Raw genomic sequence first — 23,695 nt, 5'->3', positions numbered from 1 at the left:
GCCAGGAAATGGTTAAACTTCGTGGGCAGTAGGGCAACCAAAGGGTGAATCTTTTACTAAGTGTGTTTTTAAGTCCTGCCTTGCTCTGGAAGTGAGAAGGTTAGGGTTAAGGTTTTGCATTGCATAATTTGCAGGCCCAGGTAAGCAAGTAATTAAGGAGACCGTTCTGTAACCAATTTATACCAACACATGGAGACTGTGATGGCAGATACATTAGATATCTTCAAAAAAAAAAGGCTGGACATCTTTTTAGAAAGGAAAGATATACAGGGATATACCAATTTGATTGTAAGCTCTTTGGGGCAGGGACTCCTTTTCCTAATGTTACTTTTCTATCTGAAGCACTTATTCCTATGATGTGTTATTTGTATTTTTTGTTATTATATTATTATGTCCTGTGTATTACTGCTGTGAAGCGCTAAGTACGATAATGGCGCTATATAAATAACGATATACATAATAAAGTGGTCCCCAGTGGTCGCTGCGGCGCGCGCTACAGTGTGCGTGCCGCACACCAGATACACAGCGCTATCAGGCAGGACCCAGTAGCTTTTTGTGTGGGCGCTCACTTATCGCGATGGCGCGTGTGCTTGCAGGGAAGACAAGAATTTTGTCTTCCCGTGCTGCGACGCGATCACGTGGTTGGCGGGCAGCCAATGGAAGGGCAGGTATGCCCCATCATGGCCATGCCCCACACAACCCCCCAGGAATCCCATCGCTCCCCTACAGACAGCAGATCGCGTCTATTATCTGTGCACGCGCCGCTGGGTCGCCAGGTGCGTGCAGCAGTAAACACTGGGGCCGTAGCCTTAGACTCCTTACATTTAAGGCTGCGATCCCAGTAATTACTACAGCGCACGTCTCAGCGTGCGCTGTGCGATTAAACTCCGCCCCCCCCAGTACCTCTGGGCCCAGTTGCTGCCCTGACGTGCAATTTCCTCCTGCTCTGCACGACAGCTTTTCAGGGAGGCAGGGGAAATTGAGTTTACTCCTAGCGATGGAGGCGCAAATCCCTGACCATGCCCCCTCCCATCGCAAGCTCCCTCTCTCCCCTCAGACCGCAGATCACGGTTAGCGCTGTGCACGCGCCGTCCCCTCCCCCCCCCACTGGGCGCGCATGTCACAGTCATGACTGGGACCGCAGCCATAGGCCTTAAATTAATCCTGGTGTGGTTGCGTAATTGGGGTTTGGTGTAAGAATTTCAGGGGTGTGTATGCTCACTTTAGTGCCCTGCGGTGAGCTGAGTAAGGCTGCGGCCACGCTGCCGCTGAGCTCGCTCATGCTTGAGAGCGGTGACGTCACCAATTCTCCAAGCATGAGCGCCGGGTGTCCTGCAATAATTTTAGAGCAGGAGCGGGGGGCATGGCTATTAAGGGAGGGGGCATGTCATTGTCTGGATCGGGGCTGCGTGTCTCTGAGTGTCTGTGTGTGTGTATGTGTGGGTGTGTCAATCCATTCTCTCCTTTCCCCCCTTCCCTCCATTCTCTCCCTCCCCCCTCCCCTCCATTCTCTCTCTCCCTCCCCTCTTCCCTCCATTCTCTCCCTCCCCCCTCCCCTCCATTCTCTCTCTCCCTCCCCCCTCCCCTCCATTCCCTCCCTCCTCCCCATTCCCTCCATTCTCTCCCTCCCCCCTTCATGCTTTCCCTCCCCCCTCCATTCTCTCCCTCCCCCCTCCATTCTCTCCCTCCCCCTCACCTCCATTATCTTCTTTCCCCTCTTCCCTCCATTTTCTCCCTCCCCCCTTACATTCTCTCCCTCCCCTCCATTCTCTCCATTCCCCCTTCCCTCCATTCTATCCATCGCCCTCCCTCTATTCTCTCCTTCCCCATTCCCTCCATTCTCTCCCTCCCTTTCCCCTCCATTCTCTCCTTTCCCCCTTCCCTCCTCTCCCCCCTTCCCTCCTCTCTCCTCCCCTTCCCTCTATCCCCCTTCCCTCCTCTCTCCCCCTTCCCTCCTCTCTCCCCCCTTCCCTCCTCTCTCCTCTTCCCTCCTCTCTCTCCCCCTTCCCTCCTTTCTCTCCTTCCCCCCTTTCTCCACTGTCTCCTCCTTTGCACCCCTCTCCTCCCCCTGCTCCCCCCTCCTCCCCTGCTCCCCCCGCTCACCCCCCCTGCTTCCCTCCTTCCACCTCTCTCCACTCCCCCCTTCCACCTCTCTCCGCTGCCCCCTTTCACCTCTCTCCGCTCCCCCCTTCCACCTCTCTCCGCTCCCCCTTCCACTTTTGTCGCTCTCCCTCTTCCACCTCTTTTCACTCCTTCCCCCTTCCACCTCTCTCCGCTCCCCCTCCACCTCTCTCCGCTCCCCCTTTCCACCTCTCTCCGCTCAGCCCCCCCCTTTCACCTCTTTCCACTCAGCCCCATCCCCCACCCCTTCCACCTCTCTCCGCTCAGCCTATACTGCCTCTCTCTCCCTATTGGTCAGAGCAGGGTCATGTGACTGCGCTACGAAGTCAAAATGAACTGTCTCCCCAAGCACCAAGCTTGGGAGAGTGTACGTGCCCGCGCACGAGCGTGCGTGTGCCGCGTGAGTGGGGTTGTTAAGATAAAGTTTAAAGAAGGTAAACTCGTCAAGCGCCGCGCACCCAGCGCTAGTGTGGACGCAGCCTGACATTCGTGCGGCCAGTTTGTTATCCCCTTTCACACACATAAACACGTCCACATGGATGAGCATGTACAGTATGTGACAAGTACTTTTAAATAGACCTCTGCACACTGATTTGATAGTATTGAAGTTAGACTAATTAGATTTTGATAGTTAGGCATTCACATACAGTACAAACTGTCCACTAGATGGACGAAGAGGGGACGGTGCACAGCTGACAATGAACGAAGGGCTGGAGAGCTAAAATAGGTGAAAAAGTTTCATTAAAACGTAGACAAAACGGAGAACCAGAAAGAACCCCTCTAACGCGTTTCGCATTTTATTTCATTACCTTTCTCCTGTTTGATTATAAAGTGCTATAGATTTTATGGCACTGATTTCAGACTTGTTCTAACCTCCATTTCCACTAGATGGGGCTTTAGATCTCTCTAAAATCTCAATACTACCAATGCAAACTGTAACTAATTGCAATGACACAGCTCTCCTCAGCATTCTGCATTTGCTGTACCGAGTATACATGACAGTGTATTTATGTCAGAGTGAAACGGAAAGATTTCTGACACATTCAATTAATTTAGATCTATCTAACATTTGCTTGAATGAAATTCCTAGCCTACTGCACATTATCATATTTATGGTATAAAAGCTGCATTGGCACATCAAAAGGGTTACAACATAATGAACAAGTACCAAAATAACCAATGTAAAAGCAAATTGCAATAGTTAAAATTTAGTTACATAGTTACATAGTAGATGAGGTTGAAAAAAGACATACGGTACGTCCAACCTTTTTTTTTTTAAAGATATCTATTGTATCTGCCATCACAGTCTCCATGGGTAATGAGTTCCACATTTTAACTGCCCTTACTGTAAAGAACCCTTTCCTTTGTTGCTGGTGAAATCTTCTTTCCTTCAACCTTAAGGCATGACCCTGTATCGTTTGTCTGCCCTTGGGATGAATAGTTCTTTTGAAAGCTCCTTGTATTGTCCCAGAATATATTTGTATATAGTTATCATATCCCCTCTTAGACGCTTCTTTTCTAATGTAAAAAAATCTAATTTAGCTAGCCTCTCCTCATAAATCAGATTATCCATCTCCTTTATTAATTTTGTGGCTCTTATCTGCCATTTTTCTAGTTCTATAATATAAATATATAAAGAAAAATTGATCCCTAAAAGAAATCATGAAACAGCACTCAGATATGATAAGCAAAAAATTGTGTTGGGAACATGGTATACACAAACACACGTTTCAGTCCAACAGGAGGACCTTCTTCACGGAGGTGATTTCTTTTAGGGATCAATTTTTTGTTGTGATATTTCTATGTGACAAACACCAGGACATATTTACTCTACTGGAGTGCCAACTGCCTCCCCTATTGTTATATATATATCTCAGCTCCGGAGACTCCTGGCATGAATCTGATGCAGGACAAATGCATTTTTTTTCTCTAAGTCCTCTCTCGCCTCCTTCTCTGCAAGTTCTCACCAGCCTCACGCCAACTTTTCCTGGCGTGAGGATTTTGGGAGAAATTTGCCATTGTAGAGCCACGATTAGTCTCAATAAACTAATCGAGGCTACTAGAATTGAATGAGTTTCAGAATCTGCAGAAAAGTGGATTATTGCTGCTCACCCGGCGATTTGTTTCGGACAGCTGAAAAAATTGGCAATTCATGCCTTTATCGCCCACCTATCGAGGCTTACAGAATAGCAATAGGCATTTTGAGTGAAAAGGCCTTGATAAGTGTGTTATGAAGGCTTATAGACTAGGCCCCAATGTCTAACTTAATGCCTCATGAAGTGCCAACGTGTATTCAAAGCTCACAACTGCCTATGGTCTACTGTCTAGCGGTTGTAACCGCTAAAGTAATGAAGGGGTTAATCCCTCCCGCAACCCTCCTGGTAGGCCTAAACACCCGCCCCAGGGCAGCTACCACCACCACCCCATACCCACAAATGGGCAGAAGCACTAGTGGCCAAATGGCTAATAGCGCTTTTGCCAATTTGTGATGCAAAAAAAAAATACACAATAAAATAAAATGAACATTAAAATATGATACAAAACAAAATACTAGCCAATACACCCATTGACTACCATTGTGGTTACCTATGTCCTCAATGGGAGCACATATAACCACATTGCACATGAATGGGCACCCTACTACCCACCCCTTCTACCCCCCCCCTCTCCCAAAACACACAGTGTTTTATTTTGTGGATTTTTTTAAATTGTTGCCCATTCATCACCATTGTGGTAATCCTTGAGATAATTAAGGGGGTGCTCTCACTGCGCGTCTCTTCCAGACTGGTGCAGCCCGGTAGGACTAACACAGTGGCAGTCCCATTCAGAAGTAGGGACCCCCCCCCCCCCGCTGTGTTAATCCTCATGGGCCATTCCCCCCCCCCCCCGTCCTTCTATGCACTTTGTTGTGAGCTTGCCACTTTTGGTCTGCGGTTCACTAGCACATGTGTTGTGGCAGGTTGTAGATACAACTGGTTGCATCTGTAACTGAAATGCAAGTACATAATAAAATACAAGAAATCAGTGAAAAACATTGGGTTGATAAAGCCCAGTTTAGGTTTTATTGAATCATTGATAAAAGTGATATTTTATTTGTTGAATCATTTACAAACACACATTTGCCAACAAGTGCACAATACCATTGTATATCCTACTTAGACTATCACAAGATCTATTTGTAGTGAATGTTTAAGGGTCATAATCCAGTGTGTGGTTACTTGCCATGTCAGGGTCATTGTGACTCACCATACTGTGTACCTGGATCTATCAGGTAACAAGCATCATAAAGGACACTCTAATGTTGCCTTGCATTAACAGCTCACTAATTGGAGCAAGCTATTCTACAGTCGTCTATTTCTCTAGCTAGGCAGGCGGTCATAATGATACTTTTGCTTCCACTCCACTTATGCATTGGGACACAGATTTCTAAGTATAAGTAAAGTCTATAAGAGGAAGATGTACATTCAATCAGTGGCTTTGTAGCAAATCTTCTCAATCTTGCTCAGTTGTTTTTTTTAAATCACGTTGAATTTGATTTTTGTCTTGAAGATTAGGCAACACCAGTCTGAAAGAAAACAGGAGGGGAAAAAATGCAGTGCTCTCTCTATTAAACTGCAATTAATATATTCATGAATACTGCAACTACAGTATATATGTGGTGCTTGGACATAAAAGAAGGGGCAGAAAACTTAGCATGGGGCCATCGGCTCCAATTAAGGCTCTGGGGGGAATGAGAGGGAGATCTGTTGGCAGCCTGCTTTCCACCATCTCCCCCTCTGCACACAGCCCAGGAAAAAGGTGGAGGGAGCAAGATTATTTCACAAACAACATTGAGTTAAAGCTGCAGTTCAAGCAATATCCTGCATGTGTGTTTTTTTTTAAATAAATAAGTTCTGTAGTAAGAAAAATACTTTTAGTATTTTCTGTTTTAAAAAACAACAACTTTGAAAGACCAATTTTCTTGTATTCTATTTTAACACACATGTTTGTTCCTATAGCAACCATTTACATTCCCCAGATCTAAATGTAGCCCCCTGTAAACAGCATAGGCTATACCTATCTTCCTTCTACTGTGGTAAGTCCTGTTAAGACCAGGCGCCAGTAGTAATCATGGGTTTTCCCCCTTCATGCCCTACCTTGCGTGATAGATGCAGGCCTCGGACTCTGCTACAGGCGTGAGCAGAGGTGAGGTCTTGCTGACATCATAAGAGGTGGGACAGAGACTATTTAGCAGCCAGTTCCTGTAAGTGACAGTCTGTCTGTTCTCACTCGGCTCTGGAGCGGGTCTGTCCAAGGAGTTGGAGTGATAGACCAAGCTCCGTCCTGGGAGCTAGCCAGAGAAAGAGCTGGGCCATTACATTTGGAGAGCGAGCCAAGTTCAGGTGGGACCAATGCCCCTCACCCCGAGGTGAGGGTGATGGGGAGGATTCATCCCCCGCCCAGAGGATATCCTCTGCGGTGGGCAGTGGGGTATTGAGGCCCCAGCACAGTCCATCCTGACGGAGAGCATATTTGGAGGGAAGGAGAGGAGGAAAGGACTGTACCGAGGGGAGAGTCTTGAGTGCGGAAGAGCTTGCTGTTGTTGTTGTAGCTTCAGGCTGCTGCTATTGTCGGGCATGGCTAAGAACAATAAAGAGAGACTTTATCTTTTAACCACAAAGACTGTTGTGTGATTCTGGAGTATCCACCCTGGGACCAGGGTTCACTCTTCATACAGGTCCTATCCCACATCCCTGGGAGTATAGAGGATGGAGGCGCTGCACCACCACTAGAAGAATGGAGGCTAATACCCCAGAAGCCTGGTCCTGTTGTCCCCCATACCATCACGGGAGACTCAGGCCCTCCTGTTCCACGCAGGTACGCACCACTAAGTACATGTAATCCGCCCTCACACAGACGGAGAACGAATTGACCAGCAGCTATGCAGTTCTTTAGGTAAGTAGAGATTGCTCACATGAAACTATTGAAATTAAAAAAACCTAAAAATAAATAAATAAAAACACGGAAGCTTGAACTGCAGCTTTAAAATGAGCTGCCAAAGTTAATAAATTGTTTCCTAAAATATCGTGGTGCACCACATTTCCACAAAGATTTTTAAAAAAAAGAAGCATCGTGCATCATTGTCTTGCTGTTTCAGTTTTTCACTGTTATACAAGGATGGAAATGCCCCGGGAAAAGTAGTGCTATTACACTGTACCTAATTTCATTATCATTATATTGTCAGAATATTGGGGCAAAATTTGATGCTCAAAAACAAAGAGGAGAAAAAGATGTTCAAATAACAATGTAATAGTAGGTCTGTAAATAAAAGACTGTATACTGTATATTACCTGTATTCCTCCCTTTATGAAGTATGCTGCTGGTAAAAGGATTGGCCTTACATACAGTATATGGAAAACAAAGAACAGATCCTGCGTTCCTATCAATTTGGGCTAAAATACACTAGTGACATGTTTACATTTAGAACCTAAGTCTGTGTGACAAAGGAATCATTTGGTTGCATCTTTTGATCAAAACATGATTCAAGCCGCCAACCTCGTCAGGGTAGACTCCGTTTCGCAGGTACCTACACTGAATATATGTAATTTCTTATCGTCCTGTGGACTAAACTTTGTGAAATATGTGAAAGTGCCCTGAAGGGGTTAAATAAATGAAGCGTATACTTGTGTGATCTAGTGCAATTAAAAGCTGGCCCAAGACAGTATCAGAGTTCCCTTATTATACAGGTGAACTGTTGGCGCACAAATACCCTAGTGTGAAATATTAAAACTTACATCTCTTCTTTCTGTCAGCCATAGACACTGACCTGCTCTTCAGTGGAGGGTGAAGTGCAGACTGACAATGAGGTGTATAATACCTTTATGCTAATTGGAGAATTGGTAGGGGCTCTGTCCTGAAGGGAGGAGCCATACACCTCCAAGGAACTTCTCAGTAAAGCAGAAACCAGACGAGTCAAAAACCTAACCCTATGACGCAGTGTATCAATAACATTATAATATAATGCCCCTATGGAGTAGACAGCAAGGAAAATAATTGGCATAACATTTGTGGAAAGTTGCATTGCATTAACTGTAACAGCCATTAGAAGGAATGAGATGAAAAAGAAGTGTCCCCCACCACAGCACATACACACTAGGCAGTCAAGGTTAACGCTGGGACTTAACGTTACTTTAGGTAGGTCATGCCTAAGCTTGCATCACTCACATCCCTACAATAGAGCTTATAAAGGGTCTGGATGGGTGTAGCAGCACATCCTACCTTTTAAATTGCAGGTCCTATTATACACCTGAGAATGACCAGTCTATTGAGCCACTTGTCCCACCATTAGAGCGGTGAAGAGAACGTTTACACAGCTAGCGTAGGACCTGCAGAAAATGTGTTACCGTTACGTGGCTGCAGGCTTATAATGCTTTGGCCAAAGAATTGAACTAAATGACCCTTACATATGAGAAGAAAAAAGATAATATTTGTCTATATAATTTGTCAGATTGGATTTGGCATTGGGGGCTTTGTTTTTGCCTTAACACCACCGTTAGGTATGATTCACCTTCTATAGAGTTATTGCCAGAGTTTTTTCCCTCTTCTTTCCTCTCTTTTTTTTTTTTTTAAACTTTGGTGTTAAACTAATGTCATGGTCAGGATGGGAGCAACACACTAAAGGATTAAAGAATCAGACGCATGGAACCCCCGCGGCTCCATCGCGCCAGACGCTGTCTCAGGTGCCACAGACTTTTGCTTGTTCATCCACGATGCTAAGGACAGCAAATCTTACTACAGTTGTACGTAGGCAAAACACAGATAAGTGACCAAAGAGGGTCACTAGAAGTCCCTATAAATTGCACTCATTATTAAATATAATCTAATATACATGACGTCACTCGAGGTTCCGGTATCGAGTGTAGCGTGCGGCGATTCTCTCCTCGGCAGTCTATAGGAGCAGTGCAGGTTGCGGACGGCAGTTTGTGCGGTATTTGATACCCTGTATTTATGTAAGTGTGATTTTAACGTTTTTTCTTGAGCTATTAAATCCTGTACGATATCACACTAGTATTGTTTAATTTCCACCCCCTCCCACTCTTGAACCTGTGGGAGTGTTGGAGTGAAAAATCGACACTGAGTGAGGGAGATTCCAGCAGACCAGACCACGTGGGATCCGTGAGATGATCTGAAGGAAAGGGACGGATGTCACAGATTCTCTCAACTGAATGTTGCTAGCCCATATCCTGTAAGTAGGATTCTAGGATTTTAGATAGGGGGACAATTGAATAAACACACTACGCAATTGGTGTGCCCTGTTGTCTTTTCTGTTATTTCAGAAACAGCTGAACATCATTCATAAGGACTACAACTCCCCCGTCTGAAATATCACTATCAAGACCATCAACCTGCCTAAGGAAGCCTATACTAGAGACTGCCTTGTTGGTTCACGGTATTTTTGGACTTTATTCACAGCGCCAGGAACGATTAATTTGTGTATTAACTATTCCCTACATTTACTAAGCCAGGGGTCTTTCAGTCAAAGTACTTTATGGGTCAGCACTGTAAAGCCCTGTTTTAGCTATTTAAATAGGTTGGGGATTCAATACTGACCCTCCTTTTTCTCAAGCATGTACCACAGAAGAATCCAAAAAGTCCATTGATGACTTGAATGAGGCACAAAACAGCTTCAATGGCACCAATGCCCAGGAGAATGGAAAAGAGGACAATGTTCCACAGCACTATGTTTTTAGGTTTCTTGCAAATGCTCCAGGTATCCTTCTTGAATAAATAGCTCTCACTAAAGGGAGTAAAAATACAACAGGTAGGGCATTAATTTGTATAATATGTAATTAGATAAACTTGTACTGAAAGTGTGTGCATTACAGAATGATTTCACAAGACTCATGTCAAACCGCAAAACAAATGAGAAATCAAAAGCTACTGTATGTATGAAGGCAAACATGTGTTATATTTCTGTTAACGTAACCCTTTCACTGCCGGAAGAGTGGCAGCACCTCAGTGCCACCATTCGCCTGGGATCACAATTACATGATCATTTGGAGCAGCAATCATTGGCCAAAGGCAGTCCCCTGATGATGTAAATCAACGTGGAGGAGGCTCTACTTCTGTGTTTAGTTCTCCAATGGACCACCGGTAAATACAATCTCCCTCTAGAAAATGAGGAAATATAGCTCCTGACATGCCATCCTTTATGACGTACAAGGAGAATGCTAAGGCAGCTCAATGGTACCCGTAAATGTTGTGATTAAGTGCCTCTTATTATCAATGTATGAACATTGCCCCCAATTTGCAACCCTTACATCTGCTTGCAGCTTTGATGGGATCAGTGGTGGAAAGCTCGCTGCCAAACTACTGTTTAAAAATAGATTTATAGTGTAAGTTTCTTACATTTAATATACCTGTTATGTTTAAAATGTCTCTCTCAGATATCACTATTCTTTTGCACTTAAAAATTGTTGCACTGGCTTAAGAGGATCTTCTGTAAGTCCACATGAAAATAAAGGCTTCAAGCACGATCGTGAAAACGTTTACTTTGGCCAAAGTGAGAAATCAGAGAGAGAGAGGTGCTAGATCAAGAGATCACGAGATTCTGAAGGGGGAAGGTGGGAGATTCAGGGGAAATGGGAGAAATTACTGCTTCACAGAAAGGTTTGGTTTCATGGGATAACCTCCCAACAGATGTGTTGGAGAATGCAGTGAGGGAATTAATAAATGCTTGGGCCAGACATAAAGCTATCCTATATATGAAATTAAGCAAACTTACTCTTCGGTCTCATTTCTGAAAGGGTATACATATACTCCATCACCTGTGTCACATAAAGGTCCAGAAGCCAAACCCATTGCAGAGATGACCACACAGTATGCTCCACCAAGAGCCCCCAATGCAGCCAGAAGGACAGTTAGGATCATCTGAAGACATACAAATACAAGACAGGCGAACACTTAAAGAATCTGATCTCAGTGGAAATACAGTACAAAGCAGTGTTTACCATGTACACCACCCAACTTCTGCTAACGAAAATGGTAAAACCTTTCTATTTATGATAAAATACAGCTAATACTCAACAGCATTATGTTATTCTTGTATTGTTCTGTATAGCATAACATAAGTTGATGTTAACAATTTCAGTGCTAGTGGGGAAGCAATATACTGTATTGTGTTAAGGAATACTAGTGTGTAAGACTCTGGGCTCCGTGTAAGACTTACTTCTTCCTTCTGGCTTTTCCTGTCTAACAAAACAATTGTATATCATTTTAATTTGTTTAACTGTAAAGTATTGTGATGCCCCCTTAAGCAGAGGTCTGCTTATACTCAAAAAAATTAATGATGATGATGATGTCAAGAGATAAGGCAACCACACATAAAATAAATACTGGAATCTTGGTGTCTTCATCAGTAAACAATTATTGGCCCACATTTTTAGAGTCATTTTGTTTCTCAATATCAGTTTACTGGCATTATTACTATTAATGTGAATAGTTCATTAGCAACAGCTTTTTTGCATACACAGCATATATCAACAAATGATATGGAAGTAGTTATATAAATTGGAGCTGTAGAAGAAGTTAAAGTAGGAGTTGGGGCACATACTGTAATGGGATGAATTTTAACTTCCCTCAATGCCCTTTTACATCAATTTATTATCCCCAAATCAAGATATCAGCTCTTAATTTAATGTTCAACTACCCGTCTTAAAAAAAGTGCATTATACATACAAATGGGACTTCCCTATACAGGTCCACTAAAGGATGAAATACTAAGTTACTAAGTGTATGTACAGTAGGAGAATTTTATTGTAATGGCTCAGTGAATAAAGACACTGACTGGCACTGAGTTTGATGCAGAGAAACGTGGTTCAATTCCCGGTGTCGGCTCCTTGTGAAATTGGGCAAGTCACTTTATTTCCTGTGCCTCAGGGACCAAAAACATAGATTGTAAACTCCACGGGACAAGGACCAGCGGATCAGCTCTAACCGCGGATCTGCGTTAATGTTCTGTATGGAATTGGCAGTTTCCAAAAAGGTGAAATGTATTGGGTCACATAAGAAATACCCACCAGGATGCCCGTAGGGGCCTAAACTAATCATTTTAATACCGATTAAGAACCCAAAGCAACAAGGGGTCCGGGTCCCACACCTATGTAGAGCAACTAAGTCAATGTACCTCCATTTGACTGTTGAGTGGGCACTATTGGAAGAACCGTAAAGTCCCAGCCCCATCCTCAATCATCATAACTCTTTCCAATTCCTCCATGTCTGAGGTGTCCTATTTTTGTCTTCGTTTTGGTATTATGCTGCATTACATTTTTAATTTTTTTAGTTCTTCATCCTGCCTCCAGTTCTCACTTTTTGCTGTGCTCCTTCACCTCTCCTGTTTGTTCTTATCATAACTCTGCCCAGCTGATCAAAATGTAACCCCATTCTTCATAACCCCGCCACCACACTCTATGACACTGCATGTCACAGACCCCAGCCCCGCCAGACCCTGGAACCCATGCTTCAGATGTGAGGAGGGGTCTCATTCAAATGTAACATTTTAGAATCCTTTTTAAGAGTTTATAATGGCAATGTTTCTCAACATTGTAACCTGAAGTTTTGAATTGATTGATCATTCCCTCATAAAGCATCACACAAGGAGGAGGTGTGAATACTGAATACAGGCAGTCCTCGGTTATCCAACGGAATCCGTTCTGGAAGTAGCGTTGGATAGTGAAACCGTTGTACAGTGAGTCCCATGTTAATCAGTGGCGGCGAGCGTTGGATACCGCATACCGGCGTCAAAAAACGGCCCATAGGGTTGCATTGTAAAGCGTTGGATATGCCATTCGCTGTAAAGTGAAACATTGGATAACGAGGACTACCTGTATTTCTATTCAGGTTATCACTGGGATGGAAGAAATCCCCCCCCCCCCCAACTTTAGCCCCCATTATTTTATTGTAATGGATAACAAAGGACATTTTCCATAAATTATTTAGAAACACTTTTACTTGCCAGATTATTTTCAAAACAGACATTAATTACCTAGTTTCAGCCTATTTAACACGTTTGAAAAGTGGTACTGCATCTTGACTTGAAATAAGGAAATATTTTATGGTGACTTTACGCTGAATAGATGTTTTCTTGGTAACTGGAAACATTTAAACAAAACAAGTGTATGCTTAAAGAGATTTTTGTTTTTCTTACCCCACATCTATTTGCACAGCATCCTTCTCCACCTGCACCCAGCATCATAAAGGCTGGAAGGAAAACCTGCACATGAACACATGTGGATTATATCATCACGCATAACATGGTGAGCAGAATTCTGTATACGAGTACAACTTAAAGCACAGTGCTGGAGGGGCAGTCCAACAAAGGATTAGCATGGTGAATATGCCTAGGAGTTACAATTGATTGGTGGAGAGGGAATAGAGAAAGACAGGAATTAGAACAGCAGGGCCACATTCTGGGCAGACTAATGGCCAATGCATGAAGAGATATCAACCCAACAATCTCTGCTCTGATAGAAAAGTATGGCAACATGTTATTGTATCAATGTCCCTTCCATGGAAAGGACTGCATTGATACCTATGTGTTACCCTACTTTACACCATACCGAATAGCAGCCAAAGAGAGAGAAGATATAGAGATTTGTGGGGTTCAATATGTTTTTAAGTGTGAGAATAGGCTTTTATTGTACATGATTACAGGATGTCTTATCCAGTGTAAATAGATTGATTAACCCTAGAAAAGCAAGTTATGCAATGGATTGCAAAGCAAATGCATATCTATGTTGCAGAGCAGTATGTTACAGCCCAATAATGGCACAAATGACCACATTAAACCCCCTCCGTGTTTGAATGGCTACACTCTCTTTGATAAATGACTGTTTTTATGCTTTGGACCAGGGGGTCATTGACTAAAGTCTGATGGCTGCAAAAATGCGATGGAAAACACATAGAAACACAGTATCAATTTACTAAGTAAATATAAACCACGTGGCCAGATGCACTAAGCTCCGTTATTTAACCTAAATTAACATCAACCTAAATTAACGTTAGCTTATTCGTACCCGCTATCCACTAAAGACATTTACCCAGCGTACCCCAATGTTAACCCAGTGCTGCTCCTTGCATTAACATATGGTTGCGTGTTTCCGACTGTTAGTGCTAATGATATGCCAAAGAGATGTTCCCCAAACATCACACATGCACTGAAAGCCATTCAGGTTAACACAGGGATTTAACTATTTTACATTTTGAGGTCTTACCTAAATGTGGCGATATTCACATCTAGAGACAGAGAGAGCAATATGTAGAGCACAAAAAGGGGCACATGTGAGATACCAGGAATAAATGTTAATTTAAAGCAGCAGTCCAAGCTGCTGTTTTTTATTTAATTTTTTCCCCTTTAATTTGTGCATCGATACAATCCGCACAATGATAAGTAATTCGCTAAGTTGCTGATCGATCTGTTCTCCTGTGATCGATCGGCGAAGATATGGCTCAGGGGTTCACTAAATGGCTGTCAGTGCAGCATAAGAGGAGCAAAGATGCAAAGTTCTGTTGGGAAGATCATGTGACCAGGCAATCACTAGATACAATTGGTGCACTACAAGAGAGAGGGCAGGGCTGAAAATGGCGTGTGCCAGTGCCTGCATGAGAAGAGGAAGGGGATGTGACTTTGTAAAGGGTTGCCATATAAACAAAAAATGCTCGTTACATTATAATATATTAAAAAAAGTCTTTCAGGGTGGTTTAAAAAAATGCTACAAGTATTTTCTCGTAGTACATACCTGATTTATTTGAAAAAAAAAACACACATGTACAATATTGCTTGGTCTGCAGCTTTAAGTAATTTAAATACACTTTACATATCTAAATTCTCCCTCTCCCTCCCTCTTTCGATGGGAGTAACGCCACCAATAGATAAGATAGGTGTTACGAGAGCATGCTATTTTATGCTAAAGCAAGGCAGTGCTAATCTAACCTGATGTTAAGTCTATATTAATGAGCGAAACATGGCTTTTGCTTTTGGATATAATTACCTTTGTGGATATGCATTAAAATCAGGGGAAATAACTTACTTATTTAGGTAATCGGACCTTATTTGCCTGATTTCATGTAGCTTAGTGCATCTGCGCATAGAATGGGTAGAATGTATTCACAGATTATATCAATAGTTAAAACATAATAAGATAAGCATTCCATTGTCTGTAGCAGAGGGAAAAATAAACGCCATTACCTTCTTGTGCTCATATAATCCGATCTGTAAACTATCTTGTCAATGTAAATTAGTGATGCTATGTAATTAAAACATTATATTAGCAATCTCCCAGGTGTTTTTGGAGGGGGAGGATTGCATTTTTCTGCACCTTAGAGCTGAACCCAAGTTCTCCGAGCTCGTGCTCCCACATTGTCTTTTTAAATGTACCAGTGAATTTAGAAAATAATCAAAGGTGACCTTAGGGTCACCCAATAGAAAACTGAGATGACATTTGGTATCCTAATGTTTTTTTTTTCAACTTTTTATTTTCATCCTTTTCCAAGCATACAGCAGTGTGAAGACATTTTTTGGCCCATATTAGCTGAAGTTACCACATTACTTACTGATTCTTATACACCTAAAACATCGACTCAGGGGGGGAGGGTAGTGACACATTGGGGGAGACACATGTGGGAAGGGGGGTAACACGGCAGGGGGGCAGAGGTAGGGTAGGGGGGATGGGTAGGGGGGGTTGACCCGTATTCCACATCTTCTTGCATCTCTGTGGGGCGTTCAGCTCGTACTGTGCAACCCTGTGTTGGGCGGTTCCTTCCACGTCACCTCGCTGGTCTGTATCTGGGGCTCGTACCCACTACACTGTCTTCCGGAACGCGTCGAAGGAGAACTCACCTTCCATTATTACAGCCAAATGGTGGCATTGCTCACCCCTATAATGTCAGTCTGTGCCAGCCAGGGGAACCAGACTTTTTGAAAATTTGCTCCAGTGTCGTTGATCAAACTTGTCAATTTCTCCATCTGGCAAACGAACCAAATTCTGTTCCGAATCTTTTCTAACGATGGGGTTGTATTTTGCTTCCACAATGCTGCCGTCTCAGATCTCACCGCCGTCGCAAAATGAGCGACCAATTTGTTTCCTGCTCTCGACAGGCCCTCTAGTGGCCGATTTAGGAGAAATAGCCAAGGATCTAGAGGAATTTCGAGGCCCAAGATCCTCTCCAGCCAACTCTGAACTTGTTCCCACATTGTGCGCAGTCGAGGGCAAGACCACAGCATGTGCAGCAGGTCTCCGGGCTCTCTGCATTGTCTAGGGCACAAGGGGGAGTAACCCGTGACAAATTTTGATAACCTAACTGGAGTGAGATACCACCTCATCAACACCTTATATGAGTTCTCCTTCAACGTCGTACAAATCGATGTTTTTGCTGTCGCCTCGAGTATGTCTGTCCAGTCTTCGTCCTCTAAAGTCTCCCCTAAGTCTCTCTCCCAGTGGGTCATGTAGTCAAGACGTATGTTGGGGCCGGCCCCAGGATTGACTACCTCTCTGTACAGCTGAGACGTAAGTCCCGAAGTATTGTGCCCACGTGCACAGAGTGATTCGAAATTCACACTTTAGGACGGTTCTTGTATTTGGTGTAAAATGCCCGAATCTGGAGGTATCTAAAAAATTCTGTGTTGGGGATGCCTTTGTCGGCCTGAATTTGCGTGAATGTTTGAATAGTGCTTATGCCTTCCAGATCCCTCAACCTCCCGTACCCTCTCTGCTTCCAGAGTACAAAGTGTCCCTCATCCAGCCCCGGAGCAAAATCAGGGTTGCCGAATAGTGGTGTCATCAGCGAGTACCGCTTGGTTAAGGCGCATTTAAATTTAGTGGCTTCCCAAACCGAGAATGAGTTAGTCATTGAGGATAGCGGTCTCGAGATTTTCTTTAGCCTAAATTTTGGATACCAAATCAGGTTCTGAATGTCCAATGGGGCACACAGCTCGCTCTCCAGCTCGACCCATCTGCGCCGCTCTGTAATACGAGAACAAGCAAGGTACCGCCAGTCCGCCTGCTGTTTTGGGTTTTATCAGTGTTGTTGCTGGTATCCTAGCTTTCCTATTGTTCCAGATAAATTTAAAGATCTGAGCCTGCAGGTCTCTTATATCCGCTCTATCTATGGGTATGGGGAGTGTCTGGAAAAGGTATAAGAGTCTGGGCAGAAGGTTCATCTTAACGCTATAAATTCTTCCAATCCAGGAGATACCGAATGTCGCCCATTCCTTCAGCTCCCTTCTCAAGGATTGTAAGAGTTTGGGGTAGTTTGCCTTATATAGTGATTTGACCTCCTTTGTGAGATTAACTCCCAGATATTTAATCATCTTGGGTTGCCAATTCAAATTGAAGTTAATCTCTATTAGTTTTTCGGTAGTTTTAGGGAGGTTCAGGTTCAGCGCCTCCGATTTTGATTGGTTGATCTTAAACCCTGAAACCGAATTGAATTTATCCAGGAGGTCAAAGAGGTTGGGTAGGGAGACTAGGGGCTTTGACAATGTCAGGATAACATCATCCGCGTATAACGCGGTTTTGTACTCCTGAGATTGTATTTGGATTCCTGTGATATCTTTATTACTGCGAATATGGTTTGCAAGTGGTTCTATGCGTAGGGCAAACAACAGTGGCAAAAGTGGGCAGCCCTGTCTTGTACCACTTTTAATTTGCAGCGAGTCTGACGGGTACCCCTGATGGACTACCCGCGCTGTTGGATTTGTGTACAGCGCTTTGATTGCCCATGTTACCGTGTCCCCCATTCCAAATGCTGCAAGCGTGGCATCCAGGTAGGGCCACTCAATTCTGTCAAAGGCTTTTTCTTTAAGCTTACAATCATACCCGGGATCTTGTTGGCATTTATATAGTCTATACATAGTATCAATTATCCTTCTAGTGTTATCGTCCGCTTGCCTACCTGCGATGAAGCCAACTTGGTCTGGGTGAATCAGCCTAGGCAGAATCGAACTCAATCAATTGGCCAGTAATTTGGAGTAAATTTTAATATCTAAGTTAATCAAAGATATTGGCCGATAGCTTGGACAAATGGTGGGATCTTTGCCCTGCTTATGAATCACTGAGATGGACGCCTGCAACATCATGTCTGAGAAGGAGCCCCCTGCTAGAATATGGTTGAACATCCTTAGCAAGTGCGGGGACAGGATTCCTATGTATTTTTTATAGTACAAGTTAGAAAATCCATCTGGGCCTGGAGCTTTAGCAGGTTTAAGGTTAGCAACTACTTCTTGTAGTTCCTCCACTGTAAACTCCCTACCAAGGAACTCCCGCTCCAACCTTGTTAGTTTTGGTAGTTCCGCCTTGGCTAAAAATTCCCCTAAGGCCTTGCTTGTTTATCGTTGTGTCAACGGGGGGGGGGGGAGACACTAACAAATACATACCAGGAAGACAACACAACATATAGTATAGACATTGCCATAGACATGATCATAAACAACATAGTCAACAACTGTTTTGAGCTCATGCTAGACCTTGCAGGTCCGAGCTCATATGCCCGGGGACCCCGTGCCCTTGCATCCAACGCACAGTTCCTCCACGCAAGGTTCCAGTTCTGTAGGAGGTCCACATTTCCTGGGACTTTCCCCACTGACCTAGATGTTCCCTGGTTCAGTGCGGTCTAGGCCCATGCCTACTGCCAGGAGAGCGGGGCAACCGCCCAACCCCCTGCGCTATGGATCATTATATTGTTCCAAACTAAATACTCCTATAATGTATGCCATTGCATGATCCTTACACCCAGCTATCCTGGAAAACCCTATTTTGTAGCTGTATGTCCTGCTCCCAAACTTAGAACCTTATGTGTGTTAACTTAACCTACTGCGCTAACCATTTGCGATTCTATTTGACAATCTTTCCCCTTTTTCATTCTGTTTCTCATTCCGCTTTCTTTCCCCCCCCCTTCCCCCCTCCTTGTGATTATCAACCCTCCTATGTTCCCCCGGATCCATACCTCTTCCTCCCCCTACTCCTTACAGCTCGCCTAACCCTCGCTCCCCCCGTTCTCCCCCCCTCCCCTTCAGTTCTCCCTCTATCCTCTGCTATCCCCTCTTGCCGTCGCCCTCTCTTCCCTTATTCTCCGATGCTCCCCTCTTACCTATTTACCCCTTCACTTCTATCCGCGCTCCGCCTGCTGATTATAGTGCCTGGTGCTCGGTGCCGTATCTTTGACCGAGCTTCATGCTTCCTCCCTTCGATCCGCTCTCCCGGGTCCCCCCCTCCCCCTTGCGAGAGGTCAGGTCTCTCGGCCGAGGAATGCGCGTACCTCTGCCTCGAGACCTTACCATTCCCCGACTCCACTTCCGGGTCGATCCACCGGCTACGTCATTTCCGGTGTTCCGGCCCCTGACTCTGACGTCATATCCACTCGTCATCGGATCGGGTAAGTGAGACCTCTTTCTTCCTCCTCTCCTCCTGTGAGTCCATCTCTCTGCATCCGCCCTTACCGCCCCCTTGACTCCGCAGCAGACCATTCGCGCCTTTTGCATGGGCGCCATGATAGCCCGCGAAAAGTCTCAGCTTCTTCTTCGGCACCACGATGGTTCCTCAGGCAGGTTAAGGAGGCGTCATCTTTTGTACACTGTCAGTTTTTAAACCAGGCATTTTCTTGCTTTTCCCTGAGGTCGATTTACATGGAGACAGCGCAGCAATATCACTTTAAACAGTGGTAACAGGATTTAAACTTGAACTTTTGCCTGCACCCCTCTCCCGTGGCATCCCCGGGGGCAACGCGCCACCCCGACCCATCCGGAGCACTCGGAATACCAGTACGGGGGCATCAATCAAGCAGACTCTCCAACTCAGGGTTTATTTTTATTCTTGGCTTTCTTGCTCTCGGCAGCTCTGTTCACTTTTGACCAGGATGTCTCTGCCGACGGGCGCTGCTCTGTTGGCGGCGGGAGCGTGACTTTGACTACCAAGGTTTTTAGGAGCGCTGCCCCTTCTTCCAGATGCCGCAGGCTGTGAGCCTTACCATCTTTAATGACGAGGAGCCCAAAGGGGAAGACCCACCTGTAGTGTATGCCCCTATCTCTCAGCACCTTTGTTAGGGGATGTAGGGCACGTCTTTTATTAAGTGTAGTGGGGGATATGTCCTGATAGACAGACAGTTTCACGCCATCAAATTGAAGTGTAGGGGATGCCCTAGTGATTTTACATATCTCCTCTTTTATTTTGAAGTAGTGTATGCACATGATGACATCTCTCGGGGGGTTGTTGGGAAGAGGCTTCGCCCGCAAGGCACGATGGCATCTGTCCAGCTGGAGCTCTGAAGGGGATTTATCTGGCAGCAGGGACTCCATTCACCTCCTCACGAAGTCCTCGACGTCCAGAACCTCCTCAGGTACAGTATGCCTCTCAACCTGATATTATTTATTCTATCTCGATTTTCTCCATCTTCCTGTTTCTCTTCTAGTTCCAACAACCTTTGTTTTATATGGGCAAGTTCTTGTCCTGTGTGCTGGTGACACTCCATAGAAATGTCCATTTGCTGCTCCAAATCGTGGGTGCGTTCCCCTATCCCCTGGATATCTTTGCACAGCCCATCCATTTCATGCCGGAAAAAATATTTTATTTCTTTTAGAAATTGTGTCATGTCCTTCTGGAGGACAGGCTGCATCTCCGCGTCTTCATCTGGGTCTCCCCGTCCTTGCGTGGAGTCCGTATCGGAACTCCCGCCTGCTGACATGGCCGTCTCGTCCCTGGTCCTTGCCTGCTCTGTGTGCCAAAAATAAGATTGCAGATCTAGGGACTTTCTCTTGGTGCTTTTTGTCGTGGCCCGGGTTGTTGGCATAGCCGCCACTTTAGAGCTTCGTCGGGTATAGTTTGTGCCGTGTTAGGACGGGTGTTAGTGGTATTTATTTATTTAATTGTGCAGGGGATCGGCGGAGCCTTCAAATTAAGCCGCCATCTCCCGATCCGTCACACATGCGCCTCCGGTATCCTAATGTTTTTATGGACAAGAAATATTATTGTAACGATTTAAAAGTATTTTTTTCCTGTAAACCTGGGGTTTCCACTATCCAAAGGTACTTTGATTAAACTCCAATGGACCCCCTGGGGCAGAGAGAAATGACACAATGAAAACAATTTAAAACAATACTAGTAGTATGGGTTTTCTGCTCCAAGTGGTAAAACAAATGAAATGGATATATTCCACATGATGTTCTAGAAGAAGCAGGTGCCAGAAGGCGTAGTAATGAATCACAGTATTGCCAACCTAATTCAGGATCTCACTGAGATTCTAGTCCAGACATGTCCACTCTCCATAGAAATGACGGACTATGTGAAGCCGAAAGCATTGGAATTAGTGATGAAAATGAATGACAAGATTGGAATCTCATGATAACATGCAGTCAAGTTGGCAATACTGGAATCTCCCTCCTTAACAGAAAAAAGGGTTTAGATGTATGTAGCCAGATCCCCCCTTGGCTCCCTTACCTCGTTGCGGCTGCGGGGATCGCATTATCGATAGCCGCGCATGCGCAGAAGACAGCTTGTGCATGTGCAGAGCATTCATACGTCCTGCGGCCATGTTAGAAGGTGCGCATGCACAGAGGAACCAGAGAGAGCGGCGACCATCTTCTACATAGCTCCACAAGGGAACTACACTCCCCAGAGTTATTTGGGGCATAAAACCCATGTGGGCAGTGTTGACCAATAGGATTCCCCGTATCCTCTGTAGAGAGGATAGATATACATTTGGCGCACTTAGAGCGCGAGGGGAAATTGGAGCCAGGACAGAGAAGGGGAAGGTAGGGTCTGGGTGTCAGTGGCACCCAGACTAGGCCAGAGTACCCCTTAGGTCTCAGATAGGCCCCACTCATGTTCAGCTTGTGTTTGCTACAGGAAAAGCACATAGTCAGGGACGTTTCCACAGTAGTTGCTAGTAAGTGAGGATTGGCATCAGCGAAGACGGTGAGTGGTGAATTGTGGCCAGACCACCTTTGTTAAGAGATAGGCTATGTAGGGGAAGATGTGAAATATAGTATAATAGACAGCTACTCACATGGCCATGTGTGAGTAAAAATCTCAACACAGTTTTCTTTAGACAGCTAGGCACCTGGTGTCTCTCCTCCGTGGCATGTATATGGAATACCCTCTGTATCTTGATGGTGAGCCTGCACCTCTCCCGTGACCCGGTTAGGATGACAGTCATAGGCAATGTGTAAGAAAAAGGTTTGTCTATGACTGTCATCCTAACCAGGTCATGGGAGAGGTGCAGGCTCACCATCAAGATAGAGAGGGTATTCCATATACATGCCACGGAGGAGAGACACCAGGTACCTAGCTGTCTAAAGAAAACTGTGTTGAGATTCTTACTCACACATGGCCGTGTGAGTAGCTGTCTATTATACTATATTTCACATCTTCCCCTACATAGCCTATGTCTTGTGTATATATGTGTGTTTAGATTGATTTAGCCATATATACATGGTATTAATTATTGTTTTATATATCATTTGCATATACATGATATCTCCTTGTGCTGACCACAAAAACTCCAATTCCACTGCCCAATAAGGATCCAGGGAAGGTCCTCAATCTGGTCGAGCAGCAAACCAACAGAGGGGCCAGTATATCAACTATTATTTCTGGTTTTATCTCTTGCTCTATTGTATTTAGATATTGGTCCATTCCACTAGTAGTGTGGATAATATATACATTTTGGGAGCGCCACAGTTACTTTTTTATATCACCTTTGTTAAGAGACTCTTAAAGGTGAGACCCTCCTACCGGAGTTAACCCCACGCAGAGGCAAGCGCCTTCGCGGACGACAACGTCGCTGGATCAGCGGATCCCTGTTGCTAGTCGGCCGCACCAGGTACTGGAGTACCCGGCAGTTACCTCAGCAACGTGCACCAACAGATCACGGGGTAGCGCCTCTCCATACACTTTTGGGTGGGCCCAGACATTGGGAGAGGGACATCAGGGTATTAGTGCCTAGCACCCAATGTATTTTGGGGACACTCACTGGTGGTACTGGGTTGGGTGTGCATTGCACTGTGGGGTATTGGTTGTTATATTATATGTGCGTTCAGTAAAAGTTGATATTATATACCTGTGTGAGTATTACTATTTGCATTGTTCCTGTGAGGGGCTTATCCTACTACGACGGGATCCCTCACAGGTGGAGGCGCTGCACCAAGGCGAACACACGATCACCTCAGGCACCCAGTGGCGGAGGCTTAGGCCTTCTGTTAGCCAACAGGTAACGGCAGTACCGGTAGTCCCTTCTAGTCACGGGGGAACAAAGGCTACATGTAGTATACACCCTCTTCCCAAAGTTGCAACTACATGCGTCAGTGGTTTCGCGGGTAGAGATGGGCAAACTTTTTGCCAAAGTTTGAATCCGCTGCACAAATGGTGTTCCTTTGCGAGTTTGACTTTTCCCAAATTTGTCTGAGTTCGAAAAAAGTCACCTTTATAATTCGTTTTTTTTTATAAACATTTGATTATGGGAAAATTCGACTAAGCAATGGTGAAATTTTTAATTAAAGCGAAGCGTAAACCATAAAAAGACTCTTAATAGTGTTAGCGCAGAATGA

General features: G+C 44.7%; 1 protein-coding gene across 2 annotated transcripts in view; it reads right to left on the bottom strand.

Moving 5' to 3' along the window:
- Nucleotides 1-5,142: 5,142 nt before the first annotated feature.
- LOC142490342 (transmembrane 4 L6 family member 1-like) overlaps nucleotides 5,143-23,695 on the bottom strand; it is a 42,568-nt gene continuing 24,015 nt past the window's right edge. For both annotated transcript variants that reach the window (XM_075592506.1, XM_075592507.1), the window contains exons 3-6: nucleotides 13,307-13,372; nucleotides 10,886-11,031; nucleotides 9,712-9,898; nucleotides 5,143-5,686 (exon numbers count right to left, since the gene is read on the bottom strand). In XM_075592506.1, the coding sequence (XP_075448621.1) occupies nucleotides 5,672-5,686; nucleotides 9,712-9,898; nucleotides 10,886-11,031; nucleotides 13,307-13,372 (414 nt within the window). In that variant the 3' untranslated portion in view covers nucleotides 5,143-5,671. The remainder of the gene's footprint in view (nucleotides 5,687-9,711; nucleotides 9,899-10,885; nucleotides 11,032-13,306; nucleotides 13,373-23,695) is intronic.

This window comes from Ascaphus truei, chromosome 3, assembly GCF_040206685.1.
Source record: "Ascaphus truei isolate aAscTru1 chromosome 3, aAscTru1.hap1, whole genome shotgun sequence".
Taxonomy (NCBI): Eukaryota; Metazoa; Chordata; class Amphibia; order Anura; family Ascaphidae; genus Ascaphus; species Ascaphus truei.
The sequence above is the reverse complement of the archived record's forward strand: the minus strand, read 5'-3'. Positions and strand labels throughout refer to the sequence as shown.